At 43.5% G+C, this 15,511-nt stretch overlaps 1 protein-coding gene across 3 annotated transcripts in view; it reads right to left on the reverse strand.

Moving 5' to 3' along the window:
• FSD1L (fibronectin type III and SPRY domain containing 1 like) overlaps positions 1–13,565 on the reverse strand; it is a 66,799-nt gene extending 53,234 nt beyond the window's left edge. The window contains exon 1 of one of the 3 annotated variants that reach the window (XM_020869465.2): positions 13,322–13,565. In XM_020869465.2, coding sequence (XP_020725124.1) covers positions 13,322–13,375 — 54 coding nt within the window. In that variant the 5' untranslated portion in view covers positions 13,376–13,565. Of the gene's footprint in view, positions 1–8,226; positions 8,564–13,321 lie in introns of those variants that run through there. The other 2 variants (XM_070459348.1, XM_020869468.2) reach the window with 2 other exon arrangements.
• Between the last annotated feature and the right edge of the window lie 1,946 nt (positions 13,566–15,511).

Below are 15,511 nucleotides of genomic sequence, written 5' to 3' on the forward strand. Positions count from 1 at the left end.
TCTGGAGTAAAAGGCCAAGTTTGGCCTTGGAGTACAAAATGAAGCAGGGCAAAGGCTAATAGAGTTTTGCGAAGAGAATGCATTAGTCACAGCAAACACCCTCTTCCAACAACATAAGAGGCTACTCTACAATGGACATCACCAGATGGTCAATACCAAAAACAGACTGATTATATTCTTTGCAGACAAAGATGGAGAAGCTCTATACAGTCAGCAAAAACAAGATCTGGAGCTCAATGACTCAGATCTTGAACTGCTTATTACAAAATTCAGGCTTAAATTGAAGAAAGTAGGGGAAACAACTAAGCCATTCAGGTATGACCTTAATCAACTCCCTCATGATTATACAGTGGGGGTGACAAACAGATTCAAGGGATGAGATCTGGTAGACAGAGCGCCTGAAGAACTACGGACGGAGGTCCACAACACTGTACAGGAGGAGGAGATCAAATCCAGCCCCAAAGAAAAAATGCAAAAAGGCAAAATGTCTGAGGGCGCCTTACAAACAGCTGAGCAGAGAAGAGAAGCTTAAGGCAGAGGAGAAAGGGAAAGATATACCCAAGTGAATGCAGACTTCCTAAGAATAGCAAGGAGCAATAAGAAAGCCTTTTTAAGTGAACAATGCAAAGAAATAGAAGGGAAAAAGTAGAATGGGTAAGTCTAGAGACCTCTTCAAGAAAACTGGAGATACCAAAAAAACAAGGAACATTTCATGCAAAGATAAATAAAGGACAGAAATGGCAAGAACCTAACAGAAGCAGAAGATACTAGGAAGAGGTGGCAAGAATACACAGAAGAACTATACAAAAAAGGTCTTATGACCTGGATAACCACGATGGTATGGTTACTCACCTAGAGCCAGACATCCTGGAATGTGAACTCTAGAGGGCCTTAGGAAGCATTACTACAAACAAAGCTAGTGGAGGTGATGGAATTCCAGCTGAGCTATTTCAAGTCCTAAAAGATGATGCTGTTAAAGTGCTGCACTCAGCACTGTTTATAATAGCCAGGACATGGAAGCAACCCAGATGCCCATCAGCAGACGAATGGATGAGGAAGCTGTGGTACATATACACCATGGAATACTACTCAGCCATTAAAAAGAATTCATTTGAATCAGTTCTAATGAGATGGATGAAACTGGAGCCCATTATACAGAGTGAAGTAAGCCAGAAAGATAAAGACCATTACAATATACTAACACATATATATGGACTTTAGAAAGATGGTAACGATAACCCTATATGCAAAACAGAAAAAGAGACTCAGATGTATGGAACAGACTTGTGGACTCTGGGAGAAGGAGAGGGTGGGATGTTTCAGGAGAACAGCATTGAAACATGTATATTATCTAGGGTGAAACGGATAACCAGCTCAGGTTGGGTACACGAGACAAGTGCTCGGGCCTGGTGCACTGGGAAGACCCAGAGGGATCGGGTGGAGAGGGAGGTGGGAGGGGGGACTGGGATGGGGAATACATGTAAATCCAGGGCTAATTCATATCAATGTATAACAAAAACTACTGTAATGATGTAAAGTAATTAGCCTCAAAAAAAAAAAAAAAACATATCCTAATTTCAGAAACATTAAATGTAAAGAGAAAAAGTGAAAAAAAAAAAAAAATAAATAAATAAATAAATAAATAAATAAAGTGCTGCACTCAATATGCCAGAAAATTTGGAAAACTCAGCAGTGGCCACAGGACTGGGATAGGTCAGTTTTCATTCCAATCCCAAAGAAAGGCAATGCCAAAGAATGCTCAAATTGTGCTCATCTCACATGCTAGCAAGATAATGCTCAAATCCTTCTAGCTAGGCTTCAGCAGTATGTGAACCAAGAACTTCCAGATGTACAAGCTGGATGTAGAAAAAGGCAGAGGAACCAGAGACCAAACTGCCAACATTTTCTGGATCATAAAAAAAGCAAAGGAATTAAAAAAAAAAAAAAACTACTTGTTTCATTGACTATACTAAAGTCTCTGACTATGTGGATCACAACAAACTGTGGAAAATTCTTACAGAGATGGTAATACCAGTCCACCTTACCTGTCTCCTGAGAAACCTATATATAGGTCAAGAAACAACAGTTAGAAACGAACATGGAAAAATGGACTGGTTTAAAATTGGGAAAGGAGTGAGACTTCCACGGTAGTCCAGTGGTTAAGAGTCTGCCTTCCAATGCAGGGGATGCAGGTTGGAGCCCCGGTCAGGGAACTAAGACCCCCACATGCTGCGGGCCATTAAGCCTTCATGCCACAACAAAAGAGTCTGCCTGCAGCAACTATGATCCAGTGCAGCCAAATAACAAATAAAATATACATTTTTAAAAAATAAAATAAAATTGGGAAAGAAGTATGTCAAAGATATATATTGTCAACTTGCTTATTTAACTTCTATGCAGAGTACATCATGTGAAATGCCCAGCTGGATGAATCTCAAGGGAGATTCAAGATTGCCAGGAAAAATATCAACGACCTCAGACATACAGATGATAGCACTCTAATGGCAGGAAGGGAAGAGGAACTAAAGAGCATCTTGATGAGGGTGAAAGAGAAGAGTGAAAATGCTGGCTTAAAACTCAACATTCAAAAAACTAAAATCATGGCATCAAGTGCCATCATTTTACGGCAAATAGAACAGGGAAAAGTGGAAACAGGGACAGACTACTTTCTTGGGCTCCAAAATCACTGCAGATGGTGACTAGAGCCATGAAATTACAAGACACTTGCTCCTTGGATGAAAAGCTAGAGCAAACCTAGACAGTGCATTAAAAAGCAGACATCACTTTGCCGACAAAGGTCCAAAGAGTCAAAGCTATGGTTTTGCCAGTAGTCACGTAGAGAGGTGAGAGTTAGACCATAAAGAAGGCTGAGTGCCGAAGAATGATTCTTCGGAACTGTGGTGTTGGAGAAGACGCTTGAGAGTCCTTTGGAACTGCAACGAGATCAAGCCAGTCAATCCTAAAGGAGACCAACCCTGAATATTCATTCACTGGAAGGACTGAAGCTGAAGCCAATACTGTGGCCACCTGATGTGGTCAAACTCACTGGAAAAGACACTGATGCTGGGAAAGACTGAGGGCAGGAGAAGAAAGGGGCGACAGAGGATGAGATGGTCGGATGGCATCGCCAAGTCAACGGACATGAGTCTGAGCAAACTCCAGGAGATGGTGAAGGACAGGGAAGCCTGCTGTGCTGCAGTCCACGGGGTCGTAAAGAGTCGGACACGACTGAGTGACGGGACAACAACAGTGTATATTAAAAAACCCCGAGATATAACACACACATAAATGTTCAAAGAAGTCATCTCTGGGTAGCAGGATTATGGGTGATTTTTATTTTATTTTCATTTATCTGTACTTCCTAATTCCCTAATAAACTTGCATTAGTTATATTTATAACAGAAGTGCATAGGCTGGCTCTGTTAATACTATTATAAGTTAGTTCAAAATATGATTACCTATCATCAATGAATATCAATAACTGAGATCAGATTCTATCAGAACCTTGTGACTGGGAAGAAGTGTCAACTGAGGATATAAAACATACAGAAAGAAAGCTGGAGGAAAAAGTCCACTAACTTCAGAATACTGTCTACCCTAGGTTGGAGTGAAACATCTACTACTATGGAATTCAATATGTGTTTGTCACATTAATAATTCTGCTTACTTTCAGCCAGGCACTGCTGGCTGAACCATTGTCTTTAAAGGTTTTAAGTTTTACTGTATTTCTAGTTTTTTAAAACTGTCAAGTTCAACAAAAAATGAAGATACCTGTGTTTAAACACTGATTATGAGTATGTCAGCATACTTCTTTGAAGAGGGTATCTCATATCTTGTACATCCCAGATTGCTCTGATTCGGTCCATGGGAATGACTGCCATTGTGCTTGACTAGGGTGTATAAAACCCCAGTTATACTTTCCTGTTCACACCTCTGTTAGAAAGCAAAGACCTTCCCTCAAAAAATAAAAAGAGCTGAAGAGAGGGGAGATACATACATTACAGGAAAATAATGATTTACAGCAGCAAGAGAAACCAAATTTCAGAGTTTTATCTAAATCATGTTTTATACTTTCCATCAACTATTTTTACTAGACTTAACTAGTTTCTTAACCAAAAACCCTACTTTATAGGGGTTTATTTCTGTTAATATTTTAAGTTTTAATGACATTAATCATTTGAACATATAAAGGCAAAGGAGCCAGGCAAGAGTGTGCTAATAAAAACAGCTTGGGCTGTGAGGAAAGAGCTGGTTTGAAACCAGACTACCACTTGCTAACTGTGTGACTCTCAACAAGTTATTTAACCTCTCTTGAGTTCCATCTTCTATATCTGGGCAATAGGAATAAGAGCTGTTACAAGAATTTAAAGCAGTCTAACATAATACTGTATGCAGAACAATACTCAAATTTCATTTCTCTTTCCTTTGCTCAATCCTAAAGGAAAGTCAATCCTAAAGCACAATCCAGTCAATCCTAAAGGAAACCAATCCTGACTATTCATTGGAAGGACTGATGCTAAAGCTGAAACTCCAACAAATACTTTGGCCACCTGATGTGAAGAACTGACTCATTTGAAAAGACCCTGATGCTGGGAAAGACTGAAGGCAGGAGGAGAAGGGGACGACAGAGGATGAGATGGTTGGATGGCATCACCGACTCGATGGACATGAGTTGAGCAAGCCTGATGGTGATGGACAGGGAAGCCTGGCGTGCTGCAGTCCATGGGGTCACAAAGAGTCGGACACTACTGAGTGACTGAACTGAACTTCCTTTGCTCAGTAATAAGAAGAAGGAGTAAGTTTGGAACATAAGGCAGTGGGTTATCTGGATATGGTGTCAGTCTCTGAACTGCCAAGTACACTATGAAGGCAAAGGATAACAAATACCAGGGCAGAGGGAGAAACTGGGATGAAGAAGCTGAGTGCAGACGTGCTACCGACTGCAGGCTCTGTTGTGCTTTATCTAAAACTCTCCCTACTCCGTTGCCCAGTCTAGGTTTGCTAAGTCTTGTACATCAAACCTTGCCTGTCACTACCCTTAGGTAGAAAGTAGAGTATGTGGGGGAAAGTGAGGAAAAGCAAACGATTGACAATGTACGCTTTTGGGATCCCTACCCTTTCCTCTCCACCTTTATTATGCCTGCAGCAGGAACCTTTCCTGGACACAGCAACCCCTATGAATATGAATGATCTCCTGCGCAAGAATTTAACTTAAACTATCAAATTCTAAGCACTAAGGCTCTAGAAAGGTGCAAATGTCTTGTTTCAATGGTTTCTTTGAACATACACATTTTATCAGGTAAAGAAACCTTTGGGATTTTATCTTAAAACCACTTAAAAGGACATAATCAAAAGGTCTGAGTATCAAATAAAGCCACCTATCCATAACACAAAAGTGTCCCAGAAACTTGATATAAACAAAATCCCTCTATTTCCAGGAGATAACACTGTGGCTTTCTGTATCCAACAGTACTCTTTACATACCCAAGGCAATTATGTTTTCTTCCTCTATTCAAACAGAGCATCTGTTGCTAACACAACACTGAAGTCCAAGTTATTTTCACAGACAAAAAAGCAGCTGGTCAAGCTAATCCAATTGCTGACTAGTAATCATCAAGCTTCTGTAAGACTGTCCAGTTAACTTAACCTCCATTGTCAGACTGCATGAGTCAGAACTTCCAATCCTCTTTCAGTTAGGATTTAACAACACTTCTTTGGCACCATCATTTGAAATATTTATTACAGACACAAATACAGAAAACAAGCTTTAAAGTTAAGGACAAAAGTACAAAATGGCTAGATTGGATTAGAAAAAGAGAAATTATCAACAAAGGGATAAAGTTATTTTGAAGTTGGGATTACGAGATTAGTAAACACTTAATAGACAGTACTGATGTGTGCTAGGCAGTCATAACCCTTTGAGGTAAGTAGACTGTAAAGATCAGAAAATGCAGAAACTGCAAGCTGCCCAATCTTATTCAGTTCATAAACTGCAGGACTGGAGACCTGACTCTGAAGCTATCCTCTTATTTTAAAGCTCAAATCCCCAAGTCTTACAAATGGCAATACATCCAAGCCACCCTCACCCTTTCCCACTAGTGGCACTTGTGTTTCCTTATGCTGACTAAGGTATCATCTCTGCTGTTACTTTCACTGTAACATTCTACAACAGAAAAGAACAGCCAAGCCAAGGGTGTACTACTGACTTATTTCAAGAGAAATATCCAGCTTAGTTCATTATTAGTTGAGGTATATAACTGATTCTGCAGTAATTTATGAGAAAAAAAGATGCTCAAATTCAGAGCACTGAATTGGTTATAAGCATTAGCACACGGTGCCTGTTTTAAGCCGTGAGACAAAATAAAGGCTTATTAGAAATATTTGCTACCACCAATTAAAATTCAACATTTTTCTAATACTAAGTTGATTCTCTAAGTTATCTAAGATAAATTAATACCAGTAAGAAAGAAGAGCTAATTCTTCACTACTTCCGCTAAAACTGTACACAATATGAGTAGGTATTCAAATATCAAAACAAAATCTGCAATGCAAGCAAGTTCAAATGTTGGCCTTATGGGCTACTAGTATGACCATGCAGGACTCACAACCTCCAACTCTTGAGTCCTCATTAAAGTGAAAGAATACATATGCCCTGGCAAAATAAGATGATCCACATTAAAATCCTTTTAAAAATTACATTTTACAGTACACAGACTAGTACTTATTCTTCATAAAATTCAAGGCACTGTATTCTAAAGTACATAATTCATACAGTATTATATTACCTGTTTTTACAATAACTCTATATTCTCATTTCCACTGTATAGATGAACTAGATTAATCACAGGTAAGTGATTTGCTCTGTATCACAAAGTTGCATATAGAGCATAGAATCCCTGTCTCTGGACTCCAAGTCTTTGACCTTCCATTTTCTCTGAACTGATCTCAGATATCACATGCCCTTTACTTTAAAAGTTAAATAAGCTTTGAAATGTTTTACAAATTTAGGCAGAGACATTTTAAATGTATATTCAAAACACAAAATGTTAATTTTTTTAAATATCTAATAGTCACGTGAATAAAACAGTATATCTGAGTTTCAGGATGAACACATACAATGAAATCATGTGATTTTTGTTAAATACTATAACAGTTAACGTTTAACACATCACTACACTATTCTCTCATGCCCCACTGTGTTCCTCAAGATGACTCCAGGCAAAATTACAGAAAACATCGTTCTAGTCTTTCCAGTGCTTCCTATCTAATAATAGAAAAGAATGGGCTCTTGTTTTTGCCTGTTATTATTAATAACACTCGTGTTTCCTTCCTATACTGTACTATTTCAATTACTATAATCTAATAAAGAGAGCACGGTGGTTGATTTCTATATAGGGATTATGACTCAGTATTAACTCACTTCTAATTGTATTCATAACATTGGCTACGTTCTCTAAATATATTTTTGGTTAATGGAAACGGCTAGTTCTGTTATACCCTTTCCTTAACTTGCTCAGAAAGTATAAAATATACCAAAACAATCATTAAAGGAACTGACCAGTAACACTGAACTGGCCAGAGGGTGGGACCGCTGCCCTGGACAACTATCAGTCTATTCGCCCAATTCAACCAACACTATGAACAGTAAGACGTGCCGGCGAACTAGTCCCAAGGAGGGCGGGGCGGGGGTGGGGAGCGGTGCAAAAGGCGCGTGTGGAGGGGGAGGTGGGTACCAAGGAGACCTGGTTCCCGACCTAAGGAGATACAGATTGCGCCAAAATAGGAGAAGACTGGGTGGTGGAGAGTGGGTCAGACTCGGCGTCAGCAGGTACACCACTAGGTGCTTTGATTTCCTCTTCTGCTGAGGATGGATAAACCCTCACTAGCACGCGGGAAGGCTACCAGAATCACAAGGGGCCTAAATCGTTGCAGAAAATGATGGGGGGAAAATGGGGGCGGCTCCCTGTATCCCCTTGGGAGCCAGGGCCCAGAACTGCAGGGCAGAGGCTATCCGGGGTTAGCGGGCGCGGCCCCCGCACCCCGGCGGGCGCTGCTTTACTCCCCAGAGAAGGGTGCCTGGCGGCCTCGCCCTCCGCGGCCATAGCTCAGCCCGGCTCAGCCGGCCCAGCGCGCCCACCGCCCACCCGGCCCAGGGCGCCCGGCGCAGGGCGCCCCGCCCACCCTCCGCCCGGCCTCGGCGACCCAGCGGCCCCCGCCCCAGCTTACTTTCTGGGAGTCCATGGCCAGGGACGGCGTCCGCTGGACCCCTGACCGCGTCGAAGAACTTTGCGAGGCGGCGGAGGGAGGTCGGACAGGCCGAGAGCGCTACCCACGGCCGTGGCTCTGCTGGGCCGCCGCCGCCGCCGCCCGAGCCTCAGCTTCAGCCCGCACAGGCGCCGCCCGGCCCCGCCCCATCCGCGCCCAGCCAGGCGCGCGCCTTAGTCGCGCCGCGGTTGCCAGGGTGAAAGGGCGGCACGCCGAAGGGAGGGGGCGAGGAGCGCCTTGCGCACGCGCCCTGCTGCCAGGCGGGCTGCGGCGGGGTGGGGAGGAGGCCTGATTATCCTGCGCACCGAGCGAGCCGCTGAGGGGAAGGGGTGCTCGCCCCTCTGTCCAGCCGATCGTTTGAAGAAGCCCCTCCCTCTTTCCCTCCATCCTTTTTCCTCCAGCGCGCAGGCCTTGAACTGGACCACTGGGCGTCCAGCAGCCGTGTCCGTGGGGAGGGCGGAGGAAGGAAAGCTGTGTCCCTGGGGATAGATCAGCCACTTCTCCACCCGGCAACCTTCTGAAGCACCTCCTTACGCTAGCCTTGGAGAAGCAACTGGGGCAAGCCAGGCCCAGCTGTCCAGTGAGAAAGAAAGGGCGGGGGACGTAGTGGAAACATGGGGAAAGCCTTGTAGAAACGTGACAGAAACTTGGGAGACAGAAACTGTGAAGCCTGGGAGACCTTCCCCAGAGAGCCCCCTGGGCACCTTGCTGTCTCTGACTTTGAGCAAACGAATACTCTCCCTGAGCCTGTTTCATCTTTGGTGAAACACGAGAAATCATGCTGACTTTGCAAAGCATTGTGAAGATTACGTATTGGAAGTGCCCCGTATGTAGTTAATGTTCAGTATTTATGGTTATTGGTAGGAATCTAGAACCTGTTCCGTCTGGACTAAGACGACAGTAGAAACTAGAAAAGGTGGGATGATAGGCTTGAAAATGTCCTTCCCCAAGCAGACAAGTCTCATCTTCCATTTTGATGACTGGAGAGGCTCAGGAAAGTTCAACTGGACAACCATGTATGGTGAATGAACAAAGGAAAAAATATATTGTATATCTGTTAGGTCCCAATTCTACGCACTGAGAATCAGCAGTGACTAGGCACTTCATGGGAAATAGATGGGGAAACAATGGAAACTGCGTCAGACTTTATGTTTTTGGGCTCCAAAATCACAGCAGATGGTGATTGCAGCCATGAAATTAAAAGACGCTTACTCCTTGGAAGGAAAGTTATGACCAACCTCGACAGCATATTAAAAAGCAGAGACATTACTTTGCCAACAAAGGTCCGTCTAGTCAAGGCTATGGTTTTTCCAGTGGTCATGTATGGATGTGAGAGTTGGACTATAAAGAAAGCTGAGCACCAAAGAATTGATGCTTTTGAACTGTGGTGTTGGAGAAGACTCTTGAGAGTCCCTTGGACAGCAAGGAGATCCAACCAGTCCATCCTAAAGGAGATCAATTCTGAGTGTTCATTGGAAGGACTGATGCTGAAACTGAAATTCCAGTACTTTGGCCCCCTCATGCGAAGAGTTGACTCATTGGAAAAGACCCTGATGTTGAGAGGGATTGGGGGCAGGAGGAGAAGGGATGACAGAGGATGAGATGGCTGGCTGGCATCACCAACTCGATGGACATGAGTTTGAGTAAACTCCGGGAGTTGGTGATGGACAGGGAGGCCTGGCGTGCTGCGATTCATGGGGTCGCAAAGAGTCGGATATGACTGAGCGACTGAACTGAACTGAGGCAATTTATATACAAATATAAAAAATATACATCTATACACACACACACACATATATATATGAGGAGGTTAATTTTTCACAGAAAAAAATTACATAGGGTAAATAGACTCAGAATTGTGTGGGCTCCACTTTCGGTAGGAGGGTCAGGGAAGGTCTCTCTCAGGAGTGACATGAGTGAAGTGAGTGAAAGATTAAGCATACAAACATCTGGAGAAGAGTATTCTAGATAGAAGAAACAGCAAATACAAAGGTCCTAAGAGGGCATGCGCTCTATGTTTCAGAAATAACATTTATCCTACAAGGCCATAATTATCTCTGTAGATGATCTCCCCAACTATACCTGTGAGTTGAGATGTCTTTTACCCGTATCTGTATGTATCCCCAGCCCAGGGCCTGCCATCTATTATGCATTCGCTAAATTCTTTTTTAACTGGACAAACACATACAAGAAATGGGATGAAAAGAACCAGTTCAGGCTAAGCGGGTTGTTTTTGAAGGCCAGGGTCCAAAGAGGGCCTATGTGCAGTTTTGCTACTGTATCTGAAAGCAGTTGCCTGCAGTCTTGCAGAGAGAGATGCTGCTCCTTCTCTTGGTACCAAGGAAAAGAGCCTGCTCTCCTAGCTGCCCGGTTCCATGAGGAGAGATGAGAACAGCCAGCCACCCAGCAGCTAGCACACTGCTGCAGCGACGCAGGCATCTGCGGAGTGCACATGCGCTGCAGCTGAGTCAGTTTCCCAGAGGGAGAAATGAAGCCTAGAGACTGAAGAACATCAGAGGTCAAACCACCAGACTGTGAGCTCCCCAGTCCTGACTCTGCCTGCACCCTGGGACACACCGCTAAGGGAAGAAGAAATAGCATTTAGCACTGTCCTAGTTCTCTTGCTGCAAGAACTTCAGCTCACTATTGTCAGAGAGCAACTTCTGGGTACTCCAGGTCTGATGGGCTTAACCACAGGGGGAGGCTTTAGAGACCATGAGCCACAGCTGAAATGTGATCGCCAGATTCTGTCCCAGGCCATATCCCAGGAGCTCACTCCTGGCCCCATGCCTCCTCGTTCCTCTAGTTCTTTCCCTGCAGCCCTGCCAAGAGCCTGCAGCTTTTGACAAGACTGCTACCCCTTTTGACTTCTGCCCTCGCCAGATCTCTGTCCCTGGCCAGTCTGGCTCCCCTGCCCAGCTTCCCAGGCCTTCTGCTTCTCCATCATCCTCATCTGTAAACAGCTAGTCTCTTCTAGCTGTGACTTCTGTCTTCTGCAGCCCATAGAGCAGTCACTCACCTAGCTGGACACTGTCTGCACCCCGCCCCCCTCCCGCTGCTTCTGGCCTATGGGCAAGTTCTTTGCCTCTTCACAGCCAAGTCAGTTTAGATAATTTCAAAAGTAGCTTTTCTAATAAACCAAAGCCCTTGTTCTTAAGTGTAATCTCCAGACTAGCTAAATCAGCACTACCTGGTAACTTGTTAGTGATACAGATTCTCAGGCTTCATCCCTAGACCTACTAAATCAGAATCTCCAGGGGCTGAGGTCCAGGACTTAGTGTTTTAACAAGCCCTCTGGATGAGTCTGATGCACACTAAAGTTTGGTCACCATTAAACTGAGTGAAAGCAAATTGGTTTTTTTTTTTGGAAAAAGGGAACTACAAAAGCACAAAAACAGATGACTTTTCAACACTTGGGTTTCTGATTCTGAGATAGTGTATCTGGTCATGGATATTCATTTGAATGAGGTTCCCGGGCCTCCAGGACCACCTTTCCAACAAAATATCAATTTAGGATAGCCTCAGTATTGGCACTACTGATTTAAAGTGTCTGGCAAAATTGTCTCTTCCAGAACACCTATTCTGTCTTGTCAAGGCATTGCCAGCAGCCCTGAGTTCCCTTGTAAGTTCCGGGATCCCCCATCTCTTGGGAGAGAAAATGTCTTCCCTTAAGTTTCTTGCCAACAGGCTTTCCCTTTGAGAGTCAGTACAGGGCATCACCCTGGAGTCAGCTGTCTGAACTTTAATCCTCACACTGCCACTTACCAGCTGTGTAGTCTTTGGTGAGTCATTTAACCTCAATAAGCCTCATTTTCCTCTTCTGTAACATAGCGATCGTAATGGTAGTAACTCCTAGATAGGTTTGTTGTGAGGATTAGAGGAGATTATGTATGCAAAATGCCTGACTTTGTACACATTTAGTAAATGATAGCTGTTACTGCTGCCCTGTACATCATATACTTCTGTACCACCCTGGTGTGGCTTTCTCCCTCTTGATCTCTGGGCCCTTAGAAGTCCTGTGCTCACCCCTAACCACTTTTCACTGTCATACCCTTTTCTGAAGCATAATCACTGGACAGATGCTGCTTTTTGTTGAAGCCAAATCTTTACCCATTACTCCCTGTTAATATCTGGCCTGAGTCTTGGCATACACCACATAGCCTGGGAAAATCCTGAGCTTCTCTAAGCCTCAGTTTCTTCAGCTGTGAAATGGTCATCATAACAGTACCACCAATAAGAGTGGTTGAACGGATTGAATGAGAGAATTCCTGTGAAATTTTAAGCACAGTGTCTGGTATGTAATAAGCATTCAAAAAAAAAATTAGCTTTTTTCATCTCTTCCCAACCAGAGACATCTAACTCATTCTTTTTTCTTTGCTGCCCTCTTCTAACCAAAAATAAATTCACCCAAAATCCCTGGAACCCCTTGGGACTCAAGAGTATGGCTTCTGATCCTAGAAGCTTTCATAGCGGGGAAAGGATGGTTCTGTTCTGACGTGAGCAGGTGCTCTGTGGAGTGGTCTAGTGCCATACTTGGAGAGCTGTAGTCAAAGTGGGAAGCCATCAGCGGACACAGATTTGATGATGGGCCTGGAGATCATGTGAGAAGAGACACAATTCAAGCACCCGTGAGTATTTAGCCTGGAGAAGAAAAACTCAGGGAGGACAGTTTCATTTACTTCAAATCTCTCTAGGGCTATTGTGTTTAAGAGAAAGCTGGCTTGTTCTCTATCCTCTGACAGATAGAATTAGACCCAGTTTTGTGGAAGCTACAAGAAGATAGATTTCCACTCAACCAAAAGTTCAGTTTTCTAACAGAGCCATACAGAACTGGGATGGATTTTTGTTTGGTAGGGAGGTCCCCATCAGTGGAGGTATTCAAGCAGAGGCTGGGCATTTGCTTGTCAGAGCTGTCCTAGGGGGATAAGGCACTGAAAAGACAACTGGCAGAGATAGCCTTTAACATCTTTCTGAACCCTGAGGTTCTTTCACTCTTCAGACTAGAGGCCAATAACTATGCATCTCCTTCCTGACTCTGTTCTGCAATTGTACTCACCTTTGGAATGCACTCTGAATCTCTTCTCCCCACCTCCACTCTTAAAAGATACATTGCAAGAGGTGCCACTCCTTCCTGGGAGAGGGCATGAGAGGAGGAGTTAACTAATCTGTAGCCATTATGATGTTACTATGTCACAATCCCTTCTTCATGAACCCATGGCCTGTTTTATGCTAGGCCCCTGGGACACTGAGATAAGTGAGGTCTGGAAGAAATAGGTGTTTCCATCACATCCTGCCTTGGATCTGGAAATGCCCCTCACTTATCATGTTCATGGTTCACGTATTGCTGAAGCCTGGCTTGGAGAATTTTGAGCATTACTTTACTAGCGTGTGAGATGAGTGCAATTGTGTGGTAGTTTGAGCATTCTTTGGCATTGCCTTTCTTTGGGATTGGAATGAAAACTAACCTTTTCCAGTCCTGTGGCCACTGCTGAGTTTTCCAAATTTGCTGACATACTGAGTACAGAACTTTCACAGCATCATCTTTTAGGATTTGAAATAGCTCAACTGGAATTCCATCATCTCCACTAGCTTTGTTCATAGTGATGTTTCCTAAGGCCCACCTGACTTCACATTCCAGGATGTCTGGCTCTAGGTGAGTGTGAGTGATCACACCTTCGTGATTATCTGGGTCATGAAGATCTTCTTTGTACAGTTCTTCTGTGTATTCCTGCCACCTCTTCTTAAATATTTTCTGCTTCTGTTAGGTCCATACCATTTCTGTCCTTTATTGAGCCCATCTTTGCATGAAATGTTCCCTTGGTATCTCTAATTTTCTTGAAGAGATCTCTAGTCTTTCCTATTCTGTTGTTTTCCTCTATTTCTTTGCATTGACCGCTGAGGAAGGCTTTCTTTTTTTTTTTTTTTTCATTTATTTTTATTAGTTGGAGGCTAATTACTTTACAACATTGCAGTGGTTTTTGTCATACATTGAAATGAATTAGCCATGGATTTACATGTATTCCCCATCCCGGTCCCCCCTCCCACCTCCCTCTCCACCCCATCCCTCTGGGTCTTCCCAGTGCACCAGGCCCGAGCACTTGTCTCATGCATCCAACCTGGGCTGGTGATCTGTTTCACTCTAGATATACACGTTTCGATGCTGTTCTCTTGAAACATCCCACCCTCGCCTGAGGAAGGCTTTCTTATCTCTCCTTGCTATCTGGAACTCTTCATTCAAATGGGTATATCTTTCCTTTCTCCTTTGCCTTTCACCTCTCTTCTTTTCACAGCTATTCGTAAGGCCTCCTCAGACAACCATTTTGCTTTTTTGCATTTCTTTTTCTTGGGGATGGTCTTGCTCCCTATCTCCTGTACAATGTCATGAACCTCTGTCCATAGTTCATCAGGCACTGTCTATCAGATCTAGTCCCTTAAATCTATTTCGCACTTCCACTGTATAGTCATAAGGGATTTCATTTAGGTCATACCTGAATGGTCTAGTGGTTTTCCCTACTTTCTTCAATTTAAGTCTGAATTTGGCAATAAGGAGTTCATGATCTGAGCCACAGTCAGCTCCCGGTCTTGTTCTTGCTGACTGTATAGAGCTTCTCCATCTTTGGCTGCAAAAAATATAATCACTCTGAATTCAGTGTTTTAGAAAAGGCAGAGGAACCAGAGATCAAATTGCCAACATCCACTGGATCATCGAAAAAGCAAAAGAGTTCCAGAAAAACATCTATTTCTGTTTATTGACTATGCCAAAGCCTTTGACTGTGTGGATCACAATAAACTGTGGAAAATTCTGAAAGAGATGGGAATACGAGACCACCTGACCTGCCTCTTGAGAAACCTGTATGCAGGTCAGGAAGCAACAGTTAGAACTGGACATGGAACAACAGACTGGTTCCAAGTAGGAAAAGAAGTATGTCAAGGCTGTATATTGTCACCCCGCTTATTTAACTTATATGCAGAGTACATCATGAGAAACGCTGGGCTGGATGAAGCACAAGCTGAAATCAAGATTGACAGGAGAAATATCCATAACCTCAGATATGCAGATGACACCACCCTTATGGCAGAAAGTGAAGAAGAACTAAAGAGCCTCTTGATGAAAGTGAAAGAGGAGAGTGAAAAAGTTGGCTTAAAGCTCAACATCCAGAAAACTAAGATCATGGCATCTGGTTCCATCACTTCCTGGCAAATAGATGGGGAAACAGTGGCTGACTTTACTTTTCTGGGCTCCATA

Source organism: Odocoileus virginianus, chromosome 31, assembly GCF_023699985.2.
Source record: "Odocoileus virginianus isolate 20LAN1187 ecotype Illinois chromosome 31, Ovbor_1.2, whole genome shotgun sequence".
Lineage (NCBI taxonomy): Eukaryota > Metazoa > Chordata > Mammalia > Artiodactyla > Cervidae > Odocoileus > Odocoileus virginianus.